We start from the raw sequence: 27,014 nt of genomic DNA on the forward strand, positions 1-27,014 counted from the left end.
ATCTTAGTTCATTTTGTTTACATCATCTTCTGGCCTGGGGGCCTGCCAACATCTTGTGACTCTCCTATTGATAAGGGTTGATCAGTCAGAACACTTTTGTATCAGGCACAGCAGGAAAGAATTCGTCAATAGAAAGTTTCAAGGTAAAACCTGTTTTCAGTAATTTACTCTACGCCTTGAGCTTAACAGAAAAGAATGTGGTCCCATAAAGTCATAGAACAGCAAGCTGAAGGTCAGCTCTAAGTAAGAATCTTCAGTTAAATCAACAATTGTCTCACTATTTGTATTACAGCTAAACTTCTATTTATATAAATCTTCAACTATTATGCTTTTATTATATAGGCTAAGTACGTTAAGAGTAAAAACATAGCGAGTAAATATAGACTAAGCAACAGTTTCACAAAGCAACATTTCCTATATTTCCCAACAAGCCTTTTTTCCTGCGAAGGGTTTTGTGCCCATAGGGGCTTTTCGTGTGGAGGCTCTCAATGCTGTTTTATTATTAAGGAACAGTTATGCACATTAGCTCCAAAGGCATAGGTACATTTATTAAACAAACCAATATGTTAGCAAAAGGAATTTAGATCAGCATACTCTATATCCCAGATAATTTTATTTAGGGTGCTACCGTTCAGGGGCCTTGTTGATTTGAGGTTTCAGAATGATCTATTTTAGAAGGAAATCGGGAAAGGCCTTTTGCTTAAGTCATAGAAAATAAGAAGAGGTTTTTTATAGTAAACATCAGAAAGACAGATATCTTTAAGGTGAGCGCTGAGGCAGCCTTCCGAGAATCCCTGAGGCCTGAGAAGCCGTGCTCAATCATTCCTCTTTCCCATGACTCTGTCATGGGTGGGATCTCGTGGGCTGGCTCCCGGCAGTCCTGCTGCTAAGTCACTTCAGTCGTGTCCAACTCGTTGCAACCCTATGGACTGTAATCCACCAGGCTCCTCTGTCCATTGGATCCTCCAGGCAAGAATACTGGAGTGGGTTGCCATGCCCTTCTCCAGGCGATCTTCCCAAACCAGGGATCAAACTCATGTCTCTTACATCTCCTGCACTGGCCATTATTTAGTAAAAAATAAATTCAGAAACTGAGAACATTGATGATAGAATCAATAGAGTTTAAACTCCAGTGAAGATTTGGGGACGTTAGTTATGGTGGACATCTGTCATTCATGTTTACCTAAACTTTTTTCAGTGCTTTCTCCACATGATAATATCAGTAGTTCTGAACTTTGTGCATTCTTCCTTCCCAATTCAGAATCCGAAAAATAACTACTTTTCCCAGCACTTTGCTGCCAGGTACAGACATGTGACTCAGATTTCACCAATCAGATAAAGCCTAAGGAACCTATGATTTGATTGACAACATAAAGAAACAGGAGACTGACATCCAAGTTTGCAGGCCTGGGTATTTAAGTCTGAGGGCGAGTGAATCAGCCTGGAGAGTCACAGCAGAGGCAGTGTAGCTGGGTGTTCACTGGTGGAGCAGAACCTTCTAGATCGTGGTAGAAGCAGGACTGGTCTGAGGTCAGATAAGGCAGCCAGTCCCATGACCCCTTCTATCTCTGCTGGTTTTTCTTTGTTTTCTTAAATCTGTGCCGTTTAACTTCTGCTTTCTTTTACTCCAGTCATTACCCAAATGCTTACCTTGTGTAATACTGCTTTGCAGTGGTTTGTTATGATTTCAAATCCACTTGTTTATGACAAAATGAAGTTGTTTTTAAGAGTGAAGTGGTTTTCAAGAACAAAGAGTTTATTTTTTAATTAATGTTTATTGGAGTATAGTTGATTTACAATGTTGCGTTAGTTTCTGCCATGTAGCAATCTGCTATACATATACCCACTCGTTTTTTTAGATTCTTTTCCCAGTGAAGTTAAAGTGAAAAAGTGAAATTGATGTAAAAGTGAAATTGTGTGTCAGGATGTCATCAACCACGTCCGTGCTGAGCACTAAGTTGCCCTGCAGCTGAGTGGTCGCTGGGGGCTGGTCACTAAGAATGTGGAGAGGCAGCTGGGGCAAGGGGACACTTAGGTTATCAACACTCGAGAGTGTTACGTCCAGGCAAAGGCTGCCCTTTGCTGATCTAAACAGCTCTCCAAAGATCTCTGGGCATTAGCTCCTACTGTGAAGGCAACTGTTACCAGCAGTGGCCCCAGGAGGGACTATCTTCTTGCCTATCAGCTCTGCTGCAATCGAGGGGCTTTTCATTCTTGTGCTGGCGGCTGGCCATTAGCTCTGGTTGGTCAAGCCTTTTCCCTGAAAACCAGCTCATAGGAGAGTACAGGTCCCCTTGTCTGGAGTGATGGTATAATTAATCTACTATTGGCTTGAGTCTGTTATTTCTTTATTGGTTTATTAAGAGGCATTATCCTGTGTGCTGTTGGCTTGTAAAATTATTATAATCCCCACAGGAAACCTGTGTTAAATAAATTCTTGGCGAAGACACTCTCTGTCTCTGAGCAAGCATAATTTGCCACAAAACAAAACAAACCCCTATTCAGCAATGACATTATGTGGCGTTAGACTGTTAAAGTCTATTTTCTGGAATATTAAGCCATGATTGACTTCTGAGCCTCAAACTGGTACATCACAATGAACCATGTTTTCTTACGTTTTTGTCCTTCAGTTTACAGTGTTTATGCTCAGCTTAGTTACGAAGTGCCAGATGGCAACTCACTGCCAGAAATTTATTAGGAAATAGGAAAAACACCATGTAATATATAGTGCTGGAATATGGAAATGCTAATCATCCGTGGCCATGTTTTAAAATTTACACCAATTACATATTTCTTTGGGTTCAATTTTCTGAAATGAAGCCCACGTATTGTCTCACAAGATGTTTAGCCCTGGAGTCTTTTCTCAGCACTTTCTTTTCTGCAGTTGTATAAAGCTTCACAAATCAATGTGGAATTCTGGTGCTCTGAATTTTCTGCCCCCACACATCCAGGATTGTGCTGTGCCATCTCAAAGATGTTATTCTTTGATGCCTTCTTTCTTTCACTATCCAATTAGTCACCAAGTTTCTGTCAACTCCGTCCCTACGTGTGTCTTGGGCTTTATCCACTTTTCTCAGTTTTCACTTCATCACTCTAGTTCCAGGTGTCACCTCAGCTGGCCTGCTGTACCAGTGCCCTCACCGGTCCTCCGATTCTGTTCCTGTCCTCTGTGATTTTGTATATACCAGTTAAAATCATCCTCCCTCGCTTTTAGGAAAGCCTTTTGATCACCTTCCATTTAATTTAGAATAAAGTCACATGGACTTGTGATGTGGCAGTTTGCTTCTTTGAGAAGATATCTCGAGTCAGAGCCCTGCATGCAGACGGGTGTGTAGGGAGCATCACGGGCAGTCACCAAGAGGACCGACAGTGAGGGCGGTCGGCAGGCATCACCGTCAGCAGCTGGGAGGAGACGCTCCAGTTCTAGAGGAGAGTCTGCGGGTACTTGACAGTGTCCAGTATCTGTGGCTCAAAAGTAGGGTCATGTTCCCTCCTTCAGCACCATCTCTTGACTGGTTTCAGGCACACTGGCCCTCCATCAGGTCGGGGGAAATCAAAATCCTCAACTGCCACCTATTTTTCTATTAGGAAGGTTCATTCTGGCTCATCACACTAGCATCACTGAGGCCCCACTCTCTGCAAGTGTTTGCCATATTATAGAGAAATAGGTTTGGGCTTCCCTGGTGGCTCAGACAGTAAAGAATCTGCCTGCAATGCGGGAGACCTGGGTTCGACCCCTGGGTTGGGAAGATGCCCTGGAGAAGGGAATGGCTACCCACTCCAGTGTTCTTGCCTGGAGAACTCCATGGATATAGGAGCCTGGTGGGCTACAGTCCATGCGATCAGAAAGAGTCAGACACGACTGAGCCACTAACAGAGTTACAGAGAAATAGACCTAAGAAGACAGAATGTATCTGCTGCTTTTCAGAAGGCAGGATAGCTTATTGCTTTGCTCGTACAAAACACTAGAAAGGTTCTGGAATTAAAATTTGGATGCCCCAATCTGTAGCTAGGGAAATCCCATGGACAAAGGAGCCTGGCAGGCTACAGTCCGTGGGGTTGCAAAGAGTCAGACACCTGAGCAGAGCACAGCAATCTGCATGTAGGTGTGAGCTGGTCTGAGGAACAGTATCCTTGAATTCATCTGACTTATCCATGGGATCAAATATAAAAATACTCATAGATTCAACAGATAAGCTTCAAAGGGACAGAAGACGAACCAAGCTGCTGATCAAACGCACGTGACCCAGAGAGACTGAGATTCTAGAGTTCCCAGGGAAACAAAGCATCTGGATTCATGAATGCCTCACAAGGCTCCTCGAGGAACAGGCATTAAAAAGTCTCCAAAAGTAGCTTTCAGTTCAGCAGTTTGTCGAGGGTGATTTTCCAGTTGGAACAGACGTGGAGAACTTGATGGACACTGTCTCAGAGACACAGGTTTCTTAAACTAAGCAGTTGCACCGGAAAAGACAGTGGTAGCAGCCTCTGGGGCACAAGACTAGAAGGGTCTGCTCAGAAGAAACCGAGGGTCCAGCCGCCACGTGGAGCCCCCGCACAGAGCCCCGAGCCCCCACATGCGAGGCTCCAGGGGAGATGCCGGAACTGTACCCCAAACAAGGTCCGATGACTGGAACCTTCTCCATTGCAGACTCAAAATCTCTGCAAAAAGATTTCAGTGTCACAAATGTCACTGTGAGGGAGGAGTGTGTGTCTGGGTGGGCGTTTCCTCCCAGACCTACTAATGTACACAGTACCCCAATTCAGCTCTTGCTGAGAAATCGCTTCTGAGCACCCAGTGTGTAGATGTTTTACAGTTCTCGTTCTTTTGTAGGCAATCTGGTCAAGATAAATGCAGATTTTTCTTTTTTCCCTCAGCTAGTACACACAGATACCATTGAGTTTCTGCCATGGTTTTGGCAATATTAATACTGAGTTTCAGGAATGTAATTTTTCCTGAGATAACTGCCAGCAGCAAGAACTGGTTTTGTTTTCCGCATTTATTGGGTAGAGAGCTAGGGCTGCGGAAAATCCTTTCTGACCTAGTATCTGTTTGAACTGTTTGATAAGCGAGGATCACTGGAGGCCTGGCCTTGAGCTGGTAGGGCTCCTGCGGCCCTGACAGTCATTCAGGTGAGAATCCTGGCTGGAGAAGGTGCAGGAACACCACCTCTACCCTGTTCCTCAGTGAGAACTCCTCTGACTGAGCAGAATAAGAAATTGGTAGAATCATGTCTGGGTCCTAATTTAGCTCGACTTTTTTTTTTTTTAAACTTTGAACTGGTAACCCATACGAGCAAGTGATTTTAACTGTAGATTCCAACTCCTTTACACATTAACATGCTAAGGGACTTACTCCCTTTTTAAAATTTGTGAAATTCAACAACATTGCAAACTGCACAAAACTATAAAGTGGTGACCCAAGTTCAAGACACAGGATGTTGTCCCCTGCCACGTGCACATTCTTTGTCACACCTCCTGCACCTCAAAAAAAACCACTAACCTGGTAAACACGGCCTTGCTGTTCTTCATTACATTTTTACCACCTAAGTATGTGTTCACCTAAGTATGTGAAACAGTGGTTCAGACCTGCCTTTGTGTGATGTTTGTGCTAAGTCGCATCAGTCATGTCTGACTCCTTGTGACCCCATGGACCATAGCCCACCAGGATCCTCTGTCCACGGGATTCTCCAGGCAAGAATACTGGAGTGGGTTGCCATGCCCACCTCCAGGGGCTCTTCCTGACCCAGAGATGACCCATGCCTTCCTCTGAGGGGATTTAATAGCACATACATATAATTATTTATTACATATTAAACTATTAGAATTATCTTGCATATTGTGAGGTTATTCTGCTTGTACGCATGCTCAGTCGTTCAGTCATGTCTGACCCCATGGACTGTAGCCCACCAGGCTCCTCTGTCCATGGGACTCTCCAGGCAAGAACACTGGAGTGGGTTGCCATGCCCGCCTCCAGGGGCTCTTCCTGACCCAGGGATGAACCCCCGTCTCTTACGTCTCCTGCATTGATGGGGGATTCTTCACCAGTAGCACCACCTGGGAAGCCTTTGTGTGAACTTTATATAAATGAAAGCAGCAGTACTTTGGAGAGATAGGGAGTCGTTTCTCAGCAGTGTGTCTGTGAGAGCCGGGCATGTGCACAGCTGCTGTTTGTTTTCCTACGAACAGAAAGCCGGGGCCTGTTTCACTGCCTGTTCGGCCAAGCTGAAACCAGATGGTGCCCTTGTGCCACGGCAGCTGTTCAGCCTCAGTGCCCACGATGCAGACATGACAGTGGACGTGGTCTCGCCACTCTGTTGGTGGAATTCCGTTCCGTTCTCACAGTTCCAGCCAGCACGCCCCTTGATGAGCCTCGTTAGGTTTTTATTGATTCTGGGGCTGTTGCCAATGGCCTAGCTGTTCGGTCTCCACTTGGAAAACTGCAAGCTCACAAACTGAAGACCCTCCTCTTAGAGGCCACACACAATGATAGCAAACCGTGGTACCACCTGAACCATCTGGGTCCCTTGTTGGATGCCCAGGGAAAGGGCTCATCCCAGTGAGACCAAGCCAAGCTGCTGGCTGTCTGCGCCAGCCGGTTGGCATCATTGCTGCCTGCATCCCTCATGGCATGGAACATAGTAACACATCCACCACTACAGACTGGCAAAGGGAAAGAGCCTAGTTTTGGTGCAGAGGCCAACACCAGCAGACGTGACCCCTGTCATCTGTCCCCCTGTGAGGGGACATGCCCCCTCCCCCACTCCTGGCAGAGTGACTACATTGGCTTCCATCTCTGTAAGCTTAGTAAAAAACGCGACACGTGTTAGATTTCTGGAAACTTCACTGTCCCCAGTACTTACGGGCTTCTTTCTGTCATTTGGTTTGTGCTGGTTCTGATTCATATTGATACATCTTTTTGTGTGTTTCATTATTTTTGAATGAGTGCTACCTATGTCTTTTAAAAAATGTATAGAAATAATTTAAGGCCTGTGATATTATCTTCCTCCAGTGAACATGCTTTTCATTGTTTCTTTCTGACAGATGCCTACGGGTGCTAGCAATCTTGAATCACCTTAAGCCAATCTCCAGGATAGAAATTTTCTAGACCATGTAGATTGTAGTCATTGAAAGTGGCTGGTTTACCTCTGGTTCTCTCCTCTTTTGCCTCTTCTGGATATCAGCTTTAAGTGTGAGCCCTTTACCATGGCCCTCAATCTTGGCAGACTGTATACATCACATGAGTCCTTTCCCCCAGGGACTGTTAGGAGGACTGCTTAATCTCTCTGCCATCTCTTCCGGTCCCTGGGGCAAGCATGACCCGAAATCCCTCTCTGGATTTTCCTCTTGTCCTACATTCTTGGGCCAGTGACTTCTCCCTTTCTTCATACTTCATGGATATTACTAGGAATGTGGTTTGAATATTTCATCCAGAAAGTTTTGTTCTCTCCGCTGGGAGAGTTAACTAGCCTGCCATTACCAAAAGCCAACACTTATTTTGTCAATTTTTATTTTGTTGCAGTGTCATTCACTTACAGTAAAAATGCGCAGATTTAAATGTACACTTGATAAGATTATTTAAAACTATATATACTCCCATGTTGTTGTTGTTCAGTCACTAAGTCGTGCCTGACTCTTTGGGACCCCATGAACTGTAGCACTCCAGGCTCCCCTGTCCTTCACTATGTCCTGGAGTTTGCTCAAACTCATGTCCATTGAGTCATTGACGTCATCCAACCATCTCATCCTCTGTCGCCCCCTTCTCCTTTTGCCCTCACATGTTACCATCACCCAAATGAAGACAGATAATATTCCCATCTTCCTGGAAAGATACCTCATTGCCCTCTCTAGTCAATCCTCAACCCCATCCCTGGAAATCAGCCTTTTAATTCATATCACCGTATATTTATATTGTTATATTTATATGATATTTATAATGTTGAACTTCATATAAAAAAATCATACAATATGTATTCTTTTGCTCAGCAGAAGTTTTTGAGAATCTTCCATGTTTTGCGCACATCAGTAGCTTAATCCTTTTATTGTTCAACTGTATTATGTTTTATAAATATATCACGGTTTGTTTATCCACTTTCTATTTATGAACACTTGGACTATTTCCAGTTTTGATTCCTATGAATATATCTATTTTGAACACTTTTTTTAGGATTCATTCATATCTTTTGAATTTTATTTTGCATAGAAAATGATAGGGCACTTATATTGAAATTTAGGGCATCTGTATGTTATTGGATATTCTTACACCTCATTACACACCAAGCTACACCTTCCAACCTCATCTTCATCAGTTTGTTTTAGTTGCCATATTTTTGTTTTTTTAATTAATTTATTCAACAGATTTTTATAAAGCACAACTTAGTATGTGCTAGACACTCTTCCAAATACTTAGTAACTTATATAATAGTCCTGACAACCAGTTGAGGTAGTTATTAGTATTCACATAAAAGAATATATTAATGAATAAAAAGTCAACTAGAGCCTTTAGATTTCTGCCAGAGAAGAGGATCACATTTCTTTAAAAAAGAAAACAAGGAAATCATGATTTCAATAGGGTCACTCTATTTCCTCTACATGAAAAATATTTATGCTAAGATTTAATAACTGGAAAGCACTAGAAACAGGCAATTTTTATTATATCTTCTTGACATGTTTAGTATAATAATTTGAATCAATGCTGTAGTTAAGTCAAAATGATTTAGCCTCGTTATCTCTGGAAATGTATAGACTAATCTGGCCATATTTGAAACTTATTATGATAGTTGACATACAAATGACATGAAATTAAGTCTCAGAAACACATCACACACACAGTGGCAACTCATGCATGTGGTACTCGGGATGCTAAAGGAAGCTGAACGAGAGACTTGAAAGAGGAAAGGTCAGGGTCCCAGGGAGTGGTCTTATCTCTGACACCCGTATGGTGGAGGGAACAGAGATCATACCCAGAAAGGTGCCCAAAAGAGGAAGCCCAGGGGCCTTTGTTTTCTTTGTTTTTTGTTTGAAAGTTGCTCTGAGGATCATACCTGGTCTCGGATGTCCTAAAATTCCTCCTCCATTAACCTACCGAAACAGTGAGTGAAGCTCACCAGTGATGCCTCCTGTCCTTTTAATGGTCTGCATTCTTTTTGCTTTTACTCAGTCATTTGACCCTGTTTTGAGCACTCACCATGGTTTTCAGGGTACTGCATCTCAACTGCCCTGTTTTCTGCCCCCCATCTGCTTCCTCTCTGCTGTTTCAGTGGGAGCTGCTCACCAGCTCTTAGCCTTGAACAATCCAGAAGTATTAGCCCAGTCATCAAACAGTCCCCTTTTCCTTGGCTCCCAGGTATCAAGCACACACGAGATTCCATCTCATGGAGTCATCAGAGCCTGGATGGCTCACCCCCTTATTGAGACGCTAATTTAGGTACCTGATTCAATGCAATCTTAGACCGACCTCTCTGCTGGGTGTGTGATTCTGTGTGACTCTGTCTCACTCTCCATATGCACAAATCATACTTGCTCATTCTGACAGTAAGTGCTTAAAAATAGAAAATATGGGCAGTAACTTAAGCACCTATTTTAGAGTCATAACTGTGTTCAAACAGTGCTGCTGCTCAGATGGACTTTTTACAGGTCACCAAAGCTCCCAGAACTCCACTTTCTTCATCTTTTAAAATGTAAATGACTATAATAGACACTCCTCTGGGATAGAATATGATTGTAAATGAGGAGGTTTATGTAAAACATGTGGCTGATAGTAAACTCTCAGTAATTGATTTCTCCCTGGGCTTTTAACTCTCCTCACATCACCCATTCTAGTAACACAATTGCTGAGCTCAGCTTCGGTTTGATCGAAACCAACATGATTAGATGGGTTAGGATATGCGAGCTAATCACCCACCTCACTCTACCACATCTTCTGAACATAGTAAATGATAAACGTATTTATCTCGATAAATCACTTAAATTACTAATCAATATTTTATTCTTTTAAGAACACATGAGTGCCAGGAAAATAGGTGCACAATATTTTTCATGTGTATTTTAGATACTAATAAAATATTAATGACTTACGATGTTGCTTGGAAGGATCTATAATTTGAAAAATACAGCATCTAGTTTATATTTGATGAGTTCACTTACTATGAGCTTTTTCACTTAGCCTTAATTTTTATTTAGTGATTAATAGAAATAGAGACAGAAAAAGTTGCCAAAGGAGAGTTTATACTAACAAAAGAAAGGTGGAAAAAAAAAAAAAAGAAAGGTGGAAAATCATTAAAATGAAGCATGACACCTTGACATAAGTCCTAGATATTGGAGAGTTAGTATTTTCCTACCAGCAAAAACCGTAGGGAGTGAAACTGAACGTTCCAATGATAGCAGCCTTATTGAAATAAAAGTGCTCCTCAGCCCCAAAGAATCCAGTCTCCTGATGAGCTGATGTGGAGATAATTATTTATAATAGCACTTACTGGTAGAGAGGAAGAAGTGAAACCCGAGAAGACACAGAGCCGTGACTCAGGTGGGGTTTATTTCTGATTCCACAGCACGGAAGTGGGTGCGGGTGACTCAGAGCGCTGTGATGGCCCAGCTGTCCCCGGGCATGGCTGCCTCCCCGTGCCAGGGGGTAGACTAGCGGGAGGGTCGCTCTCCACAATCTCACAGTCAGTTACTCCACCTTCAAGAGTCTGCAGTTCATTTGCATCGCTTCCCAAAGCACGTGTGGAATGCTCCACGGGGGCCTAAGAACAGCCACTGAGTCTAGTTCTCTGCCTCTGAAAACAAGACCGGGGGCTTTCGATAAAGAGGGCTGCGGCGGCTTTCTAATACACTGACCTAATTTACTTCTCTGGGAATCACTCAGTCCCTGCGGAAAGGAGAAGCCTGCTTGGTTGGCACATTTATTTTACAGCTACACCTCCTTTGTCTTAGGGATGTTTTGTGTAAGTCAGTGCAACCGGATAAGACACGCAGTATAAAAAAGCCTGCGACACTGCCCAGCATGACCCATCATTGATACGCTTCTTTATTCCAAAATGAGCCACTTCTGTTCTCTTATGTCTTTGTTATTATTTGTGATTTTGGAACTTCTCAGAAGAATCGGGAAGCAACACAACAACAAACAAGCTTCAAGCCAGGTCATATAAATGTATAAATAAACTCCCTGTATGATATGTCATTTTGTATCTCGGCACATTATTTTTGACTTAAATGCCGAAATACTGCCACTCTACATTACTGTTCTTAATAATTTACTCTATTTTGCTTTTTAAAATATAGCTTGCTTAGGGATCCCCTTATAAGTAGTGGCATTTTATTTCTAAACTAAACAAGATAGGGTTTAACAAAGATTATGAGCCTAAAAATATATATTTTTTGCTTGGTTTGCGAGAGTAAAGATGAAGCACTTAGGTTTGCTTGAAATTCTCTGAATGCGGTGTCTCCTCCAGGAAGCCTTTTGAACTCTTTCCACCAGGATTAGACCCTTCCTCTTTATGCTACCCTGTCCTCGCTTGTGTTTATCTTATTTCTCTTTCCTCCTCTAGACTCTGAGTTCCTTGTGGTTGTGACATTCTCTGCCTCTCCAGCATCCAGCAAAATGCTTGACACATAGCAGGTGCTTAAAACGTGTTCGGTGGATGAATAAATAGCCTAAAGTTATGACTCTCTGGCTTTCCAGTCTATCCACTTATACTTTTTCTTTTTTTTTTTTCTGACAATGACGAGAGCCCCATAATTGGTTAATTTGATGAGTGGTCATTAAATCCACAAATCATGGACTATTCCATAATTTAGCTCATAGTCTACAAATAGGACCATTTCAAAGGTTTGAATTGATAGACTTCATTTTACCTTGATCTCATGAGTTTTGCTTACATTCACACCAGGAACCCCTTACCCAAAGTCTTCAAAGCGCTCAGGACAATTATTTCCTCCCCCCAAACTAGGCTGCCTGGCTAGCTCAGTTGATAAAGCAGGTGGGTTCGATCCCTGGGTCGGGAAGATCGCCTGGAGAAGGGAATGGCAACCCACTCCCGTATTCTTGCCCGGAGAATCCCATGGACGGAGGAGCCTGGCCAGCTACAGTCCACGGGGTTGCAAAAAGTCCGACATGACTGAGCGACCAAACAACAGACAACAAAAAAGGAAACACTCTGTATATTAACGTCAATACCTGGATTTTGAAACTCAGAGCAGGGAGGTGGGGCGTCATCTTATACCCAGCTCGGAAAGTCAGGCGTCTCAGAACCCGGCACGTGTTGCCGGCGCTCCCCCGGAATATTGTCAGACCAATAGGCGTGTGCGAGGCACTTTTATGGACAGTATAAATATTTTGAGCTGGAGGCATCGCCACCAGCTGATATTTTCTTTCCTCAGGACCAGCTGTTCAGGGGCATCCCGGACCGGAGCCAAGCACATTCAGGACTTGGATCTGACCTGGCCCGGCGGCCCAGCCTGCGCAGCGATGTCGGTGGTGGAGGAAAACCGGCCGTTCGCGCAGCAGCTCTCCAATGTCTACTTCACCATCCTCTCCCTTTTCTGCTTCAAGCTCTTTGTGAAAATCAGCCTGGCCATCCTCAGCCATTTCTACATAGTGAAAGGCAACCGCAAGGAAGCGGCTCGCATAGCGGCCGAGTTTCACGGAGTAACCCAAGGACAAGGTATGTGTCCGGCCTGCGCTCTGGTTTCATGCCGACTTTATCTTTCATCCACAACCCAAGAAAACACCCTAGGTTTTCTCCTCTAGGGATTGATGCAAAGTAACTGTTTTGCCAACTTCTCATCATGGAAAATATTTAAGTCACTTCTTGGCCTCAGAAAAAGAAAAGAAAAGAAAATTACTTTTTTGGGTTTAATAAAATCGAGGTATGATTTCAAAATAACCTAATGGGAACATACTCTAAGGTAGATGTTTTCTTATTCATAAATATTTTTAAACTTTTAACGTTTCGCTTGCCAAACCATACTTTTACAGGGTTCAACTACTGATCGCACTTCAATTGTCCTTAATATACCCGAGTTTTTTTAATTTTTTTAAATCAAATCTTTAGGAATATGTCAAATGATCATTACAGGAGAAGATTTGAAGGTTTTGTTTGTTTTTCACAGTTTTTATTTGACTGAGATTAGCCACTTCATTATAAAGTAAAGCACACTGTGGAAAACAGTAAGATTTATGGCATGGGTTTTCCTGATGGAATTGTTGTCGCTTTGCTCAATTTGTAAGAAATTGATTACAAAGGGACAGGAACATGAATGAACAAATGTTGTATGTATGCAGCCAAGCACATCCATCTATATTTCTTAGAAGAAACTGAAGTATGAAATTAAGTGAGAAACAATCATTTTAACCATAGACTTGAAAGGCTATAAAACAATTTACATTCTATTGGACTGGTATTTTGTACAACAAAAGCAATTCTTATGGTGGGCTTCAACGTGACATTTCAATTTCTTAAAGTCTTTTGATTATTTCTGGTTTGAAAATCATCACGCAAGCATGCACATTTTAGAGCCCCAAATATCTCTAAAGTAACTTAAATTTTTGAAATCAAAATATACTACCACATAATTAGAGAATGTATATTTTTTAAAGAACACTTAGAATAGAAAGCTTGTATCTGTTTTTCTATATTTTTCAATTTGTGGAATAACTTATTTTAAAAATCCAGGTGACTTTGTAGGTATATGTAAAATTGAACAAAGGTAGAAAATATTTTTTGGTGTATGTGGTAGATAAGGAATACATTTTCCCCCCAAGGAAGATCGTTCTTATGCAAAGTGAGAAAGTTATGTGTTCGTTCAAAGTGAGGAAAATCTAAATGCCAGGATGAAACCGGACAAGGAAGATGGGCTCTAGAGGAAACAGGCAATGTTTACTTTCACCCACCAGCTCAGAATAGGGATAACTGTTTAAATGTGGCATATACCATGTTGGTAAAGGGAATATTCTGTTTTATAAACCAGCAAACACAAGAGATTAGATTTTAAAGTAAACCTCGTGTTTTTAGATATAAGACTAAATAGATGATGCAGGCATAAGGTGATGAAGTTTATGGTCACGGGCAGTAACTCATTACTTCATAATCAAATCCCGTCTACCTGTTATGAGAACTGCCGTACACAAGAACTGAAATATTGGCTAGAAATCCAACATTTTTGGTGAATTGACAAGGGTTTTAGAGGAAGCTTTGAAATCTCCTTTTGAACATATTTACAAATAAAAGAAACACTTGTTCCTTCTTTAGCCTGATCTCAGTCTTCTCACGCTAAGAAGCCCCTGGGAAGCTGGGAAATGGCTTTCATGTTCCCATCTGTTTTAATGAGTTTGTGTTAAGATATATTGGAACTCTAGGATTATATTTCAAAAAGGAGAGAAAGAAATTAACACTCATTAATAGAAAATACTTTTTCTGGGAATATAAATGGGGAACATCAAATTTTCAAATCTGTTGTATGTTGTTTATAATTTTGTACCTATTTAACAAGATTCTCACTTCCTATAGCTTGCGTTCACATATATATTGAGCAATACAATATATTATAATTTGTATTCAGTGTAAGAATAATCAGTCTCCAATTTTATTTTAATATTAGGAGGACAGTCAGGAACCTTACAAACTCTTGGTCTACCTCTAAGAATTAATTCTTCCTTGCCTAGGAAGAAATTATACTCTGTTTTAATATAGGTTTTTCTTTCATTTACTATGATTAAACTATTTTTATTCTGTTTATGTTTTTATAATTAACCAATCAGGCTTAATTATCTTTGCTTAATCTAGCAATTTCCTCCTTCCTAGGAAAGATTATCACCTTCGTTCCACTCTGAGTTAGATTTCACGTTCCTACTTTCAAGACTTAGCCAGATTGTTCCCCAACATTTCTGATGGGGAGCTGCCAAATTCCATGAAATATGAGATGGTGTGTGTATTTTCATGTCTTTCATAATCACGGAAGACCCTGTTGACAACAGTCTGGATGTCCTCCCAGTGAGCAATAAATAGTTCTTTGGTAGGAAATCAAAGAAACTGTCTTCCCAGATACTGTTGCAAATCAGCTCATTGTCTTAGACAAATACCGGGTGATCTTTCTTAATGCACTTTCCAATCAGGCTGGAGACTTGGTAGGATCAGGCAAGAATACCAAAAAGCAACATGGAAACTAAAATTGCTTAAGATTGTTTCCTTCTTGATCCCTTTGCTATTCCAATAAGCCATAGAAATCTGACTTTTCACCCTTTCATCAACTCCACCATCATATTGGAGGGGCCTGTTGGGCTTTTCTATGTAACTATTTCCCCACATGGTTCTTGCTGTTAAATGTCCAGATGACAGTCTCCACATATCTGAGGTCTAGTCTATTTTTAAAGCCAGCACTTTTTGAGGCCGATTCAGTGAAACTAACAGGAGTTGAAAGGTGTCTCCAGCTGTTCCATCAGACAGTACAGAGAGCAAGTGAGATGTGGAGGAGAACGCCGATTTTATGAAATCCCTCCAAAGGTGTGGAAGAAGTCTGTACCACTGACAACTCGCAGACATCTGGAGAAACAGCTAAGGGTCAACCTTTCAAGTTCTATCTTAGGCTGTTAGGGGAGTTCAGTATTTTAACCTATATGCAGACAAGGTCAGTTCTAAGGACCTGTTTACTGAGCACCCTGGTATCAAGGCATTGAAGAAATAGGATATAAAAAAGGCAAAATGTACTGCTCCGAACTGTAAGCAGGTTATTCTAATTGAGGAGATGTCTGTTGTTCAGTCTCTAAGTTGTGCCTGACTCTTTGCGACCCCATGGACTATAGCACGCCAGGCTCCCATGTCCTTTGGTACTACGTATAATAATTACTTTCCAGATACACTAAATACCAAATGAGCCTTCAGAATGGAAAGGTCAGTTTCAGATTTGGACCTTCAGAGATATTTTCATGGAGGATGAAGATCTTGAGTTGACTCCCAGGAACCCAGGAGGGAGCAGAGGCAGGAGTTAGGGTGCACATATGATGTTAAAAGACAGTAGTTTTGCCTGGAGTTGAAGGTTCATGCAACAGAAAAAAAATGATAATAAATGGGGCACAGGTATGTAAGAATTTGAATAGCAGGCTAAGCAATTTGAACTTAACTTTGACAACAGTAGGAGTTACTGGGAGTGTCTGATATGAGGGAAGTTTGGAGAACATATAAAAAGCTAATTTAGGGTCAATTTATATAGTACTGGTCTTTGGAGTTGGGTAAAGGGACAGGGTTGAAGTTGGTAGATCAGTTAGACCCCACCATCAGGAGATGAGGCCCTAGATTTTCTGGTGGTGGTGGTCTGAATGCAAAAAGAAAAGAATGACAACAAAAAATAAACAAAAAGAAGAAGAAATGAATGAACCTGATGGTACCTTTAAATACATCAGCGGAGAAAGTAGTGGTTACCTTAGGATCTCCCAAAATTAGATAGTGACATAGCTAAAGGAAAAGTCTGTCAATCAGAAGAAGGACTAATTACGCACCCAGGTGGGTCTGCAGTTCCCAGGGGATGTGACCCCTGAGAGCTGGGTCCTCAGCTGCCAGGCAGGTCTGATGGGTCACCTCTTCTAGTGTGAAATGTCAGAGTGAGTCGGGAAATCATAGTGCTAGACTCTGAATTCCTGTCTTGTCTTTGATTATTTACTGTTTATTCCCTTTGTTCCACTTTTTCATCACCAAGTAACCTTCTGGTTATGACTTGGCTCCCCCTCTGCCTCTGTCCACAGAGAGAGAATGTGCTGGCTTGCCCTGGCAGGGTTTCAGTCCATCTGACATTTATGGTTCTCACAGTAAATTAATATGTTTGCATCTTGACATCACTCTTTAGTGCTCTGTGCTCTTTGAGTTGTAAGTCCACCTCCGAGATGTGACTTTGCTCCAGCTTTGCCGACAGGTCAGGTTTCCAAGCCTACAAGGCCGTGGACCAAATTTTAGAGTGTGGAAAATTCATCGAGGTAATGACTCCATGAGGCTGCCTGAAAAACAATCTTGTGACACCCAACCTCTTCAGCACTCCTTTCATGGCTGAGGCTTGATATAGAATATAGAATGTATGAGGAATCGGCTGGTAGAATATTTGTGCTTGAGATTTCAGAAATTTGGTTTCAGGATTGCCATTAAGCATGCAATTTGTTTGTGTTTTTTTTCCAGTGAGTCTATTGTTGACACTTGGAAATAAGATAAAGGGTAAACGTGCACTGTGAGTCCAGTCAATGACAAAGGACTTATCATTTTGGAGAACATTGGAACCTGGGTAGGAAAAGCAGCTAGAACTTTGTATGATGTAACTTTTTTCTCCATCAGTAGAATCCATCCCAGGTTTAAAAACAGCTGAAGGGGTTTAACTTTATGGCTGATGTGAGCAAGGGCAACAGGCATGCCCATTATACCTGTTCCCCAAGAACAACTTGTTTCCTGTGGGTTTCGGTGCTACTGTATTGATTGTGAGGTTAGTTATGTTGGGAACATTTCTCAGAATCTCAGCATTGAAAAATGTCAAGCCAACCTGTAGGTTCAGTTCTTTTATAGTGCTCATTGTACAAAGGTATAAAAATACCTTGCAAATGTGAGAGTCTGGGGACACATTTTCTATACTTAATGGAAAGTCACCAGATAAGAATAACTGGAATAAATAGAACAGTTCTTCTATGGCAAGAAACATGACATTATAATCAAAATTGCTACCAAAATGGTTTTTAAGAGACTTTCGTTTTGCCCACATTTCTACTATTTTTTTGGAAATGCCAGAGCACTTTTTTTGGAAGGGACGAATATAATACTGTGAATTTAAACAGGAATCTGAGAACAAAGTTTCTAGGGTGCAAAAGGCTTTGTCATATTTTAATGTATTAATATTGTTCCTCTTCCTCTGTATTTGGAGAAATGCTTAGATTTTTAGAATTAAAGAATGCAGCATAGCTCATTATTGCTTAGGAGAGGACTGGTTTCCTAAGAATATTCTTCCATACCTTTTACTTGTGTGTATTCTGTATCAAAGGCACAGTGCTAGCCATTAAGGATGAAATATACAAACAAATCACTTTCTGTCTCCTAAAGGTATGTATAGTCTAGTGAGAGAGATAAACAGATGACCAAGTAATTTGAAGCATGGTGAGTGCTGATTTGCACGGTTGAAGGGGTGCTCGGGGAGCACAGAGGAGAGTGTGTGGAGATAAGAAGGTTCTGCCCGGGGTTCATCAGTTAAATAAAAGCTGTGCTAACCGCAGGCATCTTCTCTCCATCGTCATGCGTGTGTCCTCATTCATCACGCTCCAGAGCTTCCCAGTTCCCCATCGTCCCTCCCCATTCACCTTTTCATCTCTCAACCTATTATTACCTCTAACTCATATGTGTGTATGTTAGTTGCTCAGTCATGTCCGACTCTTTGCAACCCCATGGACTATAGCCCACCAGGCTCCTCTGTCCATGGGATTCTCTAGGCAAGAATACTGGAGTGGATTGCCATTTCCTTCTCCAGGGGATTTTCCTAACCCAAGGATTGATCCCAGGTCTCCCACATTGCAAGCAGATTCTTTACCATCTGAGCCACCAGGGAAGCCCTCTAACTCATATATCTCCTGCCTAAATCTTTACCTGTAGGTACACAGTTTTCTTACCAAAAGAATTTTTTTAGACAAGAGCCAGTGTGCTCATTGCTTATCCACTAAGCCTTTTGAAGAATGAAAAGTATGTTGGTGAACAATTTAAAAATGAATTTTGTATATAGGTGGCATGGTTATAGTCAACTCTAAAAATTTTATATAACAACTATAGTTAAAGAATGAAAACTAGGTCTAGACCTTCTGCTTTTCAATTTGCACTCTCTTTTAGAAGATGGTAAATTATGAAAATAAGCTACTTTTCTTGTTAATTGACATAACGATACAGTTCTGAATTTAATTCAGTTCAGTAAACACTTGAATACCTGCTCTGCCCCTGGCCCCATATTATGTGCTATGTGCACATGGATGAATGCATATATGTGCATATATGTGGGTGTACATACATGTATTTAACACATATAGTGTACAGGTTGCTTTTGAGTCACAGGAAACTTGGGTCAGTGGAGCCAAACTTTGTACATGTAAAACCAGCAAACAGCAAGCACGTAGGAAATTTGTAAGGTGCTGTATTGAACACAGTTAAGTTCTGCAATGAATGTTCCCTAAGGAAGTCCATTGGGAGCATCAGATCCTTAAGAAGGTGGAGCTGAAGGAAAAACTTCAAAAGCAGAACATACCTGGTTATGTATAAGTGCTGATGGAACCAAGCTGCATGTAAAGGAAAAAAAAAAGAGAGAACTTTTAGATGTGGAACTGAGAAAGCCTGGTTCATGGGGGCAGAGGCTGAAGGATAAATGTTTGCTAAAAGACAGAGTCAGATGGTTGGTGCCAAAGTGAAAAACACATGCATCCTCAGATTGCACGTCCTAGAGTCAAAAGTTCTATTGCAAGTTTTCCAAGGCATTTACTGGATTCAGCCTGCAAGAAAGAGCCCCCAACTCGTGAGGGAAACCAGCACCACCATGAGTACTTTTATAAAATCCCAGGTGTAATGAGTCAACATGTCATTACATGTGTTCTGTGAACTATGTCTCAGAGGTCAAATACCTCCCGGGTGCCGAATCTGCTCCGCACATCCTCAGAATGTGGACTCCTGCTTCATCTCAGCGCAGGAAGCTCATTTTCTAACCTGGGAAAGAGAGAGGAAAGTTGATCCCCGGTGACAGGCCATGCCATTGAAAGCAAGGGGAGTTATTTGGAATGCCTCTTCTGAAACCACCACCAAATAGTTTCTTGAAGGAAGAAAGTGTCCACTCACAGCCTATGAAGAATTTTGGCCTTTCTTCTTCACCAGCTGCACAAAGAACAAATCATTCATTCTTTCCAGCCTTCTCACAGCAATGCTACAAAGCAGACCATTGGCTTTTCAGACTGGAAATGCCCCAAGAATATCAGGTCATGGGAGGAGAGGCTTAAGGAGGCTAAAAACTGTTCAATTGTTAGCACTTCCAGGTGGCCTGTAGTTAAACAAGCATACTCTGTGACATGTAGGTTGAGGAGGACATATATTAGAATGGTCTCTTTTCTCAATCCTATAATTCTTCATGGGCAACTGGGGGACAAGATTTTTAAAATCAGGCCTCTAAGAAGATTTAGGAGATTTTTAGAAGACCCTCAAGGACTGAGAGGCTAGGGCAATGTGAGGGGACAGGTTCCCACAGCCCCTTTGCCTTCGTGAACAGAACCGCTTGACTTTTATGAATTTTCAGATGTTGGACTTAAAGAGGGATTTTTCTTTAATGTTTAAACTGTCCCATTTTATTTAAAATATGATGTGAGTTAACACACATCTTTATAGACCCTAACCACTCTATAAAATGAGTCATAACTGAGTATCCATTCAACATTCTTTCCTAGGGATTAGAACAACAGAAAACATTTGGGGCCCGTCAGGAATGGGCATAGCTATGTCCAGTGGCACGAAGGCATCCTCTCTCCATCAGAGGAGCTAAACTTTCCATGTCACCATCACCCCTACTGAGCAAAATAGAAACATTCAGAAATACATAAACTCTTTCCAGAAGGGTTACGGTCTTAAGCTATGGGCAGGGCACAAACAAACTGACATTTAATACAGAAATGCCATTGATGTTCTTAAATGGAAACATCAGTGCATCCCCATCATCAAGTGTGCAGCTTGATTTAAATGAAAACTGACAAGGATGCAGTTAAAGTTAAGGCCGGTACATTGAAAATCTGTTCTTTCCCATCGTTAACGCCGCAGCGGTCCTTGTGAGTCAATTGAGGCAGGTAGTCCGCTGTCAGAGTGCTAACAGATGATCTTCTTCTAAAGAGTGCTCAGCACCCCGAGACATGATAGCAGTTAAATAATGAGAGTATAAGTCATGATGACTCTGTGAGTGAATCCCTCAGGAACAATCAAACACATCCTTGATTAACCACTGAGAAGATTGATGAGCCCTTCTGTTTTCCAAATTCTGCCTCCTTCACTAGAGAAATGATGGTCCCCATCATCCATCAAGTCAAAGTAGTAGGAAATCTAGGGAATGAAATGATGCGCCAAAGGAGTTTCTGCACTGAAAGCTTTCTGTCTTATTTCCCTCTTGAGCCATGGTCAAAGATGGGGTTGGGGAATTTGGACAGGAAAATGTACCAGTGCTCTTACAGTGCAAGTACATAGAACCTCACGGGCTTCCTCGACGGCTCAGCGGTAAAGAATCCGCCTCCCAATGCAGGAGATGTAAGTTCAGTCTCTGGGTCGGGAAGATCCCCTGGAGAAGGAAATGGCAACCCACTCCAGTACTCTTGCCTGGAAAATCCCATGGACAGAGGAGTCTGGCGGGCTACAGTCCATGAGCTCTGAGCTTTTCTCTCTCTCTCTGTTCCCTGTAGTTAGGATGAAATTGCTCATCCATTAAAATCTAGTAGAGGAATGAAGTTTTATGTATCCTTACTGTTACTCAAAGGAAGGAGCAAAATGAGACCTTATTGATTTGGAGAGAATCGCTCCTGTATAGTGAATATTAAGCCCTGAAACCATGCTTGTGGTGTGACATTCCAGGAACATGAAAGAGAGGGTTTCTGTTTAAGTAAGCTCAATATCTAGGGGAAGGTTGCTGCTGTTGTGGAGAAGGAAATTATAATTTGGACTTCCTGACCTTTGCATAAATCATATTGCACACAGCATAGTGATTCTGTTGTTATTGTTGAGTCACTAAGTCGTGTCCAAATCTTTGCGACCCCATGGACTGCAGCACGCCAAGCCTCTAGCTGGTAAGGTGTCGGTGTCATCCATGGGATTTGTCCACTGGTCCTTTCCAAACACAATATTAACTATTTAGAAAGTGTTTCATTGCAGCATGTGGGATATAGTTCCCTGACGAGGGATGGAACCTGGGCCCCTTGTTTTGGGAGCACAGAGTCTTAACCTCTGCATGCTGCCAGGAAGAGCGAAGATCCCACATAACTGACTCATTGCAGCCAAATAAATAGATAAATGTTTTTTAAAATTAAAAAATATCGAACATGTAAAATTTCCCCCAACTACAAGCAAAAATGAGAAGTTGGTTATGTGCCTTCAGGACTCAAGCTGTTCTTGTTCAGATATTTTTCTGTGACAGGCTCCACAGAAAAAGCAGGACGTTCTGAGCTGTCACATGGGATCTTAGCCCGGGTGTCAGCAGGTTGGTGAGAATGGCGAGGACCTGGAGGCGATGCTGTGGTGTGGGCAGGCTAGTTCACAGTTTTCAACGACTTGCAGACATTTTGTTCCTACCATCTTATTACTCTAAGAAACTCCTCTCGACAGAAATTCTTTGGACAGAAACATTTTCCTGGGCAATCCTGGTCAAATACCTGATTGTGAATATACTGTAGGAAGCCAGGTTCTTCTGGAAGGGCTCTAATGTTCTTCTGGAAGGGCTCTAAGGTTCTTCTGGAAGGGCCCTAAGGTTCTTCTGGAAGGGCTCTAAGGTTTTCTGGAAGGCCTCTAAGGTTCTTCTGGAAGGGCCCTAAGGTTCTTCTGGAAGGGCTCTAAGGTTTTCTGGAAGGGCTCTCCGAGTGTGTAGTGGTGTGTGACAGTGACGTGCAGCAGCACACTTCTGCTGCTCTGTTATGGCGGCCGCCAGAGGAAGGCCTGACGCTTCTGAACCTCCAACATCGCAAAACCCTGGATGTTAACTGCCTGCACCGAACTGTCCTTCTCGTGCTTTTATTTTTTCTCTTAATTCCTGGCAGCTGAATAGGGAAGACAAAAAAAAAAAAAAAAATCGTGTCAACACTAACAGCGAAGAGCTGAGTCAAGAAGGAAGTTGGTTTTTTCTCTTTATTTTCTCTGCTTTTTTTATACCAGCTGATCTCTCCAAGAAGCCAGCAGAACAGCTTTTCACTGGACATGTATTACAAAAAAGTTTTTGTTTTTCTTATGAGGAAAGAGAAAAGTAAACCTTTTAAAAAAATGAGTGGACTATATTTGGGAAGAGGATGCAGAATTATTTCATAGAATCATTGAATACTTTCAAAGTCTATCAGTATTTAAATTATCTGGAAACCTAGACACATGTTTGCAAAACAGCCCTTCAAGAGCTCTTAGGGAACTGTTGCTTCTTTTTTTATTTATTTTTTTAATTTATTTTTAATTGGAGGATAATTGCTTTATGATGCCGTGTTGATTTCTGAAGCATATCAATATGGATCGGCCATAGGTATACATATTTTCCCTCCCTCTTGAACCTCCCTCCCACCCCCTGCCCCACCTCTCTAGGCTGTCCCAGAGACCAGGTTGAGCTCCCTGAGTCATACAGCAACTTCCCACTAGCTGTCTGTTTGACACACAGTAGAGCATATGTTTCAGTACCATTCTCTCAATTCATCCCACCCTAGAAACACTGCTTCTTTATCAGGCTACTGCAAGGATTATATGAAGGTGACTAAGCCTCTGCTCAGAAAATAAACCACAAATAATGATTGAGTTGTCTCTCTTCAGAATGAGAGCATTAAACTGTATATTGTAAATGGGGAACAAAGTGATGATACAAACAGCAGGAATATTAAGCCTGTTTGTTGGCAGGTCTCAGGGGCTAGCGTGCTCCAGCAACGTCTACAATCAGGGTGAAGCTTAAGTCAGAAACCAGCTTTACTACCGAAAGCTTGGCTGGAATATGTTGATGGACAAAGAACTTTGTCAAATCAGAATGTCTTACAGCCACTTCACAAACTGGAGAGTAGCATTTCTGAGACTACGGCAGCGCATGATGACCCTCCCAGATTATCAGAAGGGAGCTCAGGCTAGCACAGTCTTCACAGACACTTAAGGAGTCATGTTTCTGACAGAATACTGGCCATTTGTTTTATGAGATGATGGAAATCCAGTTCTCTGTTGTAATATCAGAATCATAATAGTCCGGCAGCAGTGCTCTTGAATATAGGAGCTTTTTGAGGCTTCCCAGGTGGTTCTAATGGTAAAGAACCTGCCTGCCAATGCAGGAGATTAAGAGACGCAGGTTCGATCCCTAGGTCAAAAAGATCCCCTGGAGGAGGACATGGCAACCCACTCCAGTATTCTTGCTGGAGAATCCCATGGACCGAAGACCCAGACAGGCTACGGTCCATAAGGTCCCAGAGAGTTGGGCATGACTGAAGTGACTTAGCACTTGTGCAGAAGCTTTGAATGCTATGTTTGGAACTTGGCAAAATACCAATCAAATGTATATATTCCAGAGTACGTGCACAGTTTTGCTTCATATATTGCATATAAAACCTACCCCGCCCTTTCTGATGATAACGTCTTACTTTTGTTGTAATCCACAAAGACTTTCCATGCATACGATCCCTTTCCACATCATCACTGTCCTCTCCCAACTACTGGACAGTATCATGCTCCTTTGTAGGGCATCGCCTATTCTAATCCTGCCTCGGCTGGTGGGATGGCCCCTGTGCGCACTGAGTAAATGTTAATCTGGAGACTCTAGGGGAACAAATGAAGACAGGAAATCCATCCTGTCCAGAAGTTAAATCTGTACAGAATGCCCTCATGCCTCTTTTTTTCTTAATCAGACACTCTGTCCCTTTTCACTGTTTCCTTTTAACCTCATGAGTTGGCATTAGACTTCCTCCCCAAATAAAACAAATCCTTTATGTGTATTTTGTTTACTGGGATCAGTTAATGTTTGTTAATATATTCAAATAGCTTCTTCACCTCACAGGAACTCAAAAACCTCTTGCCTTTTGGAGAAGAACACTACTTGTTTACCTTTTGATTTCTCACTTTAAGCAAATGCATTTTTATTCTTAACCTTTTAAACTTTCTGAGCCAAGCTTCAAATGTTATTAAACATTTTTTTCTCCGTTCATTTGAAATTGAACATGGTACTTCAAAGCGTGTACCGTGAATAGAAACCCACCAGAAACCAGGTATCAGAACTGTACTGACAGGGGATCGCTCTTTTTCTGTCTGTAAAGCAGACCAGGAAGTTGTCGGGTCTTAGATGTTGCAGGAAGGGATTTGGCTGATGTAAAACTTTGAATCAATACCTGCTAGAACAAGTCCTACGGGTTTCAGTTCTTCCCCTTCAGGCCAGTCTGTATGTTACTGTGTGTGTGTGTGTGTGTGTGTGTGTGTGTGTGTGTGTGTGTGTGTGTGTGTGTGTGTGTGTGTGTGTGTGTGTGTGTGTGTGTGTGTGTGTGTGTGTGTGTGTGTGTGTGTGTGTGTGTGTTCAGTTGTGTCCAACTCTTTGTAACACCATGGACTGTAACCCTCCAGTCTTCTCTGTCCATGGAATTCTCCAGGCTAGAATACTGGAGTGGGTAGCCTGTGTGTGTGTGTGTGTGTGTGTGTGTGTGTGTGTGTGTGTGTGTGTGTGTGTGTGTGTGTGTGTTCAGTTGTGTCCAACTCTTTGTAACACCATGGACTGTAACCCTCCAGTCTTCTCTGTCCATGGAATTCTCCAGGCTAGAATACTGGAGTGGGTAGCCATTTCCTTCTCCAGGGGATCTTTCCAAACCAAGGATTGAACCTGCATCTCTTGCATCTCCTTCACTGGCAGGCAGATTCTTTACCCCTGAGCCACCTGGGGAGCCTCTGTATGTTACTCCCAGGCCCCAAATTCTTTAGTATCTGTTTTAGTGGGAAAACCTGGGTTCGATCCCTGGGTTGGGAAGATCCCCTGGAGAAGGGAAAGGCTTACCCACTCCAGTATTCTGGTCTGGAGAACTCCATGGACTACACGGTCCATAAGGTCACAAAGAGTCAGACACGATTGCGCGACTTTCACTTTTTTAATTAGCACAGTGGTAGGAATGATAAAAATAAGTGTTTAAAAAATCTTTCTTTTGCCCTGGCACCCAGCTGGCTTCTTCAGGCACAGGCAGCTAGAGGATTCCAGTAGTAGGAATGATCTGTTTCAGTGTCGGGAACTCCCTTCCCTGTGGTTAAGGCAACAAAAGGGCAAGACAGAGAAGCAGCCCCCAGCGTGGGGTGGCCACCTGTTTGGAGGTAGATGGGTGAGGACAGGCGATGCCTTCAGGACACCGGGCCACTCTGCCCAAGTGTCTGGGATGTCGCCCTGCCCAGCAAAGTTGGAGTTGAGGCCAGAACACTTGGGACCTTCGACTTTCTATGCTTTCTGCTCTAAGACCTGCTTCTGCAAGTATATTCAACATGGCAGAAACAGATGTCAGTGTACCCGTTCTTCAATTTCATGAAAAATATCAAGATAAAGTTCCTCAGCTACTGCCAGCCTCTAAACCCACCATGAGCACATGGTTAGTGGTGATGAAACTATCTGTGGCTAGAACTACGGGGAGGAGTGGATTATGTGTAAAATTGTTCTTGCATTAAGCTCTTGTCCGGATGCATATCAGATTTTCCTCCCAGCAGCTGTTGTCCTCCGGCTCGAGAGCACAGGTTGCTGGTTGCATTCCTTGTATGGGTTTGTGGGCTTTTTGAAACTTCACGCTGATGTTTAGTAGTGCCAGAACAGTGTGTTAATAAAGTGGGTGAAGAGACGGAAAGGATGAGAAAAGTGTCATTTCATGAGAACCGTAAACACTTACCCTAGTTCTTGGTTACCTGCCAGGGGCTGTTCTAAACAGGCACAGTTATATTGTTGCTGTTGTTCAGTCACTCAGTGGTGACCAACTCTTTGCAACCCCATAGACTGCATGCCAGTCTTCCCTGTCCTTCACCATCTCCCAGAGCTTGCTCAAACCTATGTCCATTGAGTCGGTGATGCCATCCAAGCATCTCATCCTCTGTTGCCCCCTTCTCCTCCTGCCCTCAATCTTTCCCAGCATCAGGGTCTTTTCCAATGAGTCAGATCTTTGCATTAGGTAGCCAAAGTATTGGAACTTCAGCATCAGTCCTTCCAGTGAATATTCAGATATAGTCATAAACTCATTGAATCTCGATAAGAACATGAGGATGTAGGTGCTGTTGGTAATTAGGTCTTGTTTTGCCTTGCTTATTTTATGTTGCCTGGTTTCA

The 27,014-nt window shown here is 42.3% G+C and overlaps 1 protein-coding gene and 1 long non-coding RNA gene across 2 annotated transcripts in view; one reads left to right on the forward strand and one right to left on the reverse strand.

Moving 5' to 3' along the window:
* Positions 1-1,755: 1,755 nt before the first annotated feature.
* Positions 1,756-12,304, reverse strand: LOC145518846 (uncharacterized). Its single transcript, XR_014063344.1, has 2 exons — positions 12,176-12,304; positions 1,756-4,659 (listed from the first exon to the last, which is right to left on the reverse strand). It is a non-coding gene; the product is annotated as an uncharacterized LOC145518846 (long non-coding RNA).
* A 49-nt stretch (positions 12,305-12,353) lies between these two features.
* ASB5 (ankyrin repeat and SOCS box containing 5) overlaps positions 12,354-27,014 on the forward strand; it is a 40,182-nt gene continuing 25,521 nt past the window's right edge. The window contains exon 1 of the mRNA XM_081523861.1: positions 12,354-12,662. Within this exon, the coding sequence (XP_081379987.1) occupies positions 12,467-12,662 (196 nt within the window). The 5' untranslated portion in view covers positions 12,354-12,466. The remainder of the gene's footprint in view (positions 12,663-27,014) is intronic.

This window comes from Giraffa tippelskirchi, chromosome 8, assembly GCF_054371585.1.
Source record: "Giraffa tippelskirchi isolate mGirTip1 chromosome 8, T2T-mGirTip1v1.2.pri, whole genome shotgun sequence".
NCBI lineage: Eukaryota > Metazoa > Chordata > Mammalia > Artiodactyla > Giraffidae > Giraffa > Giraffa tippelskirchi.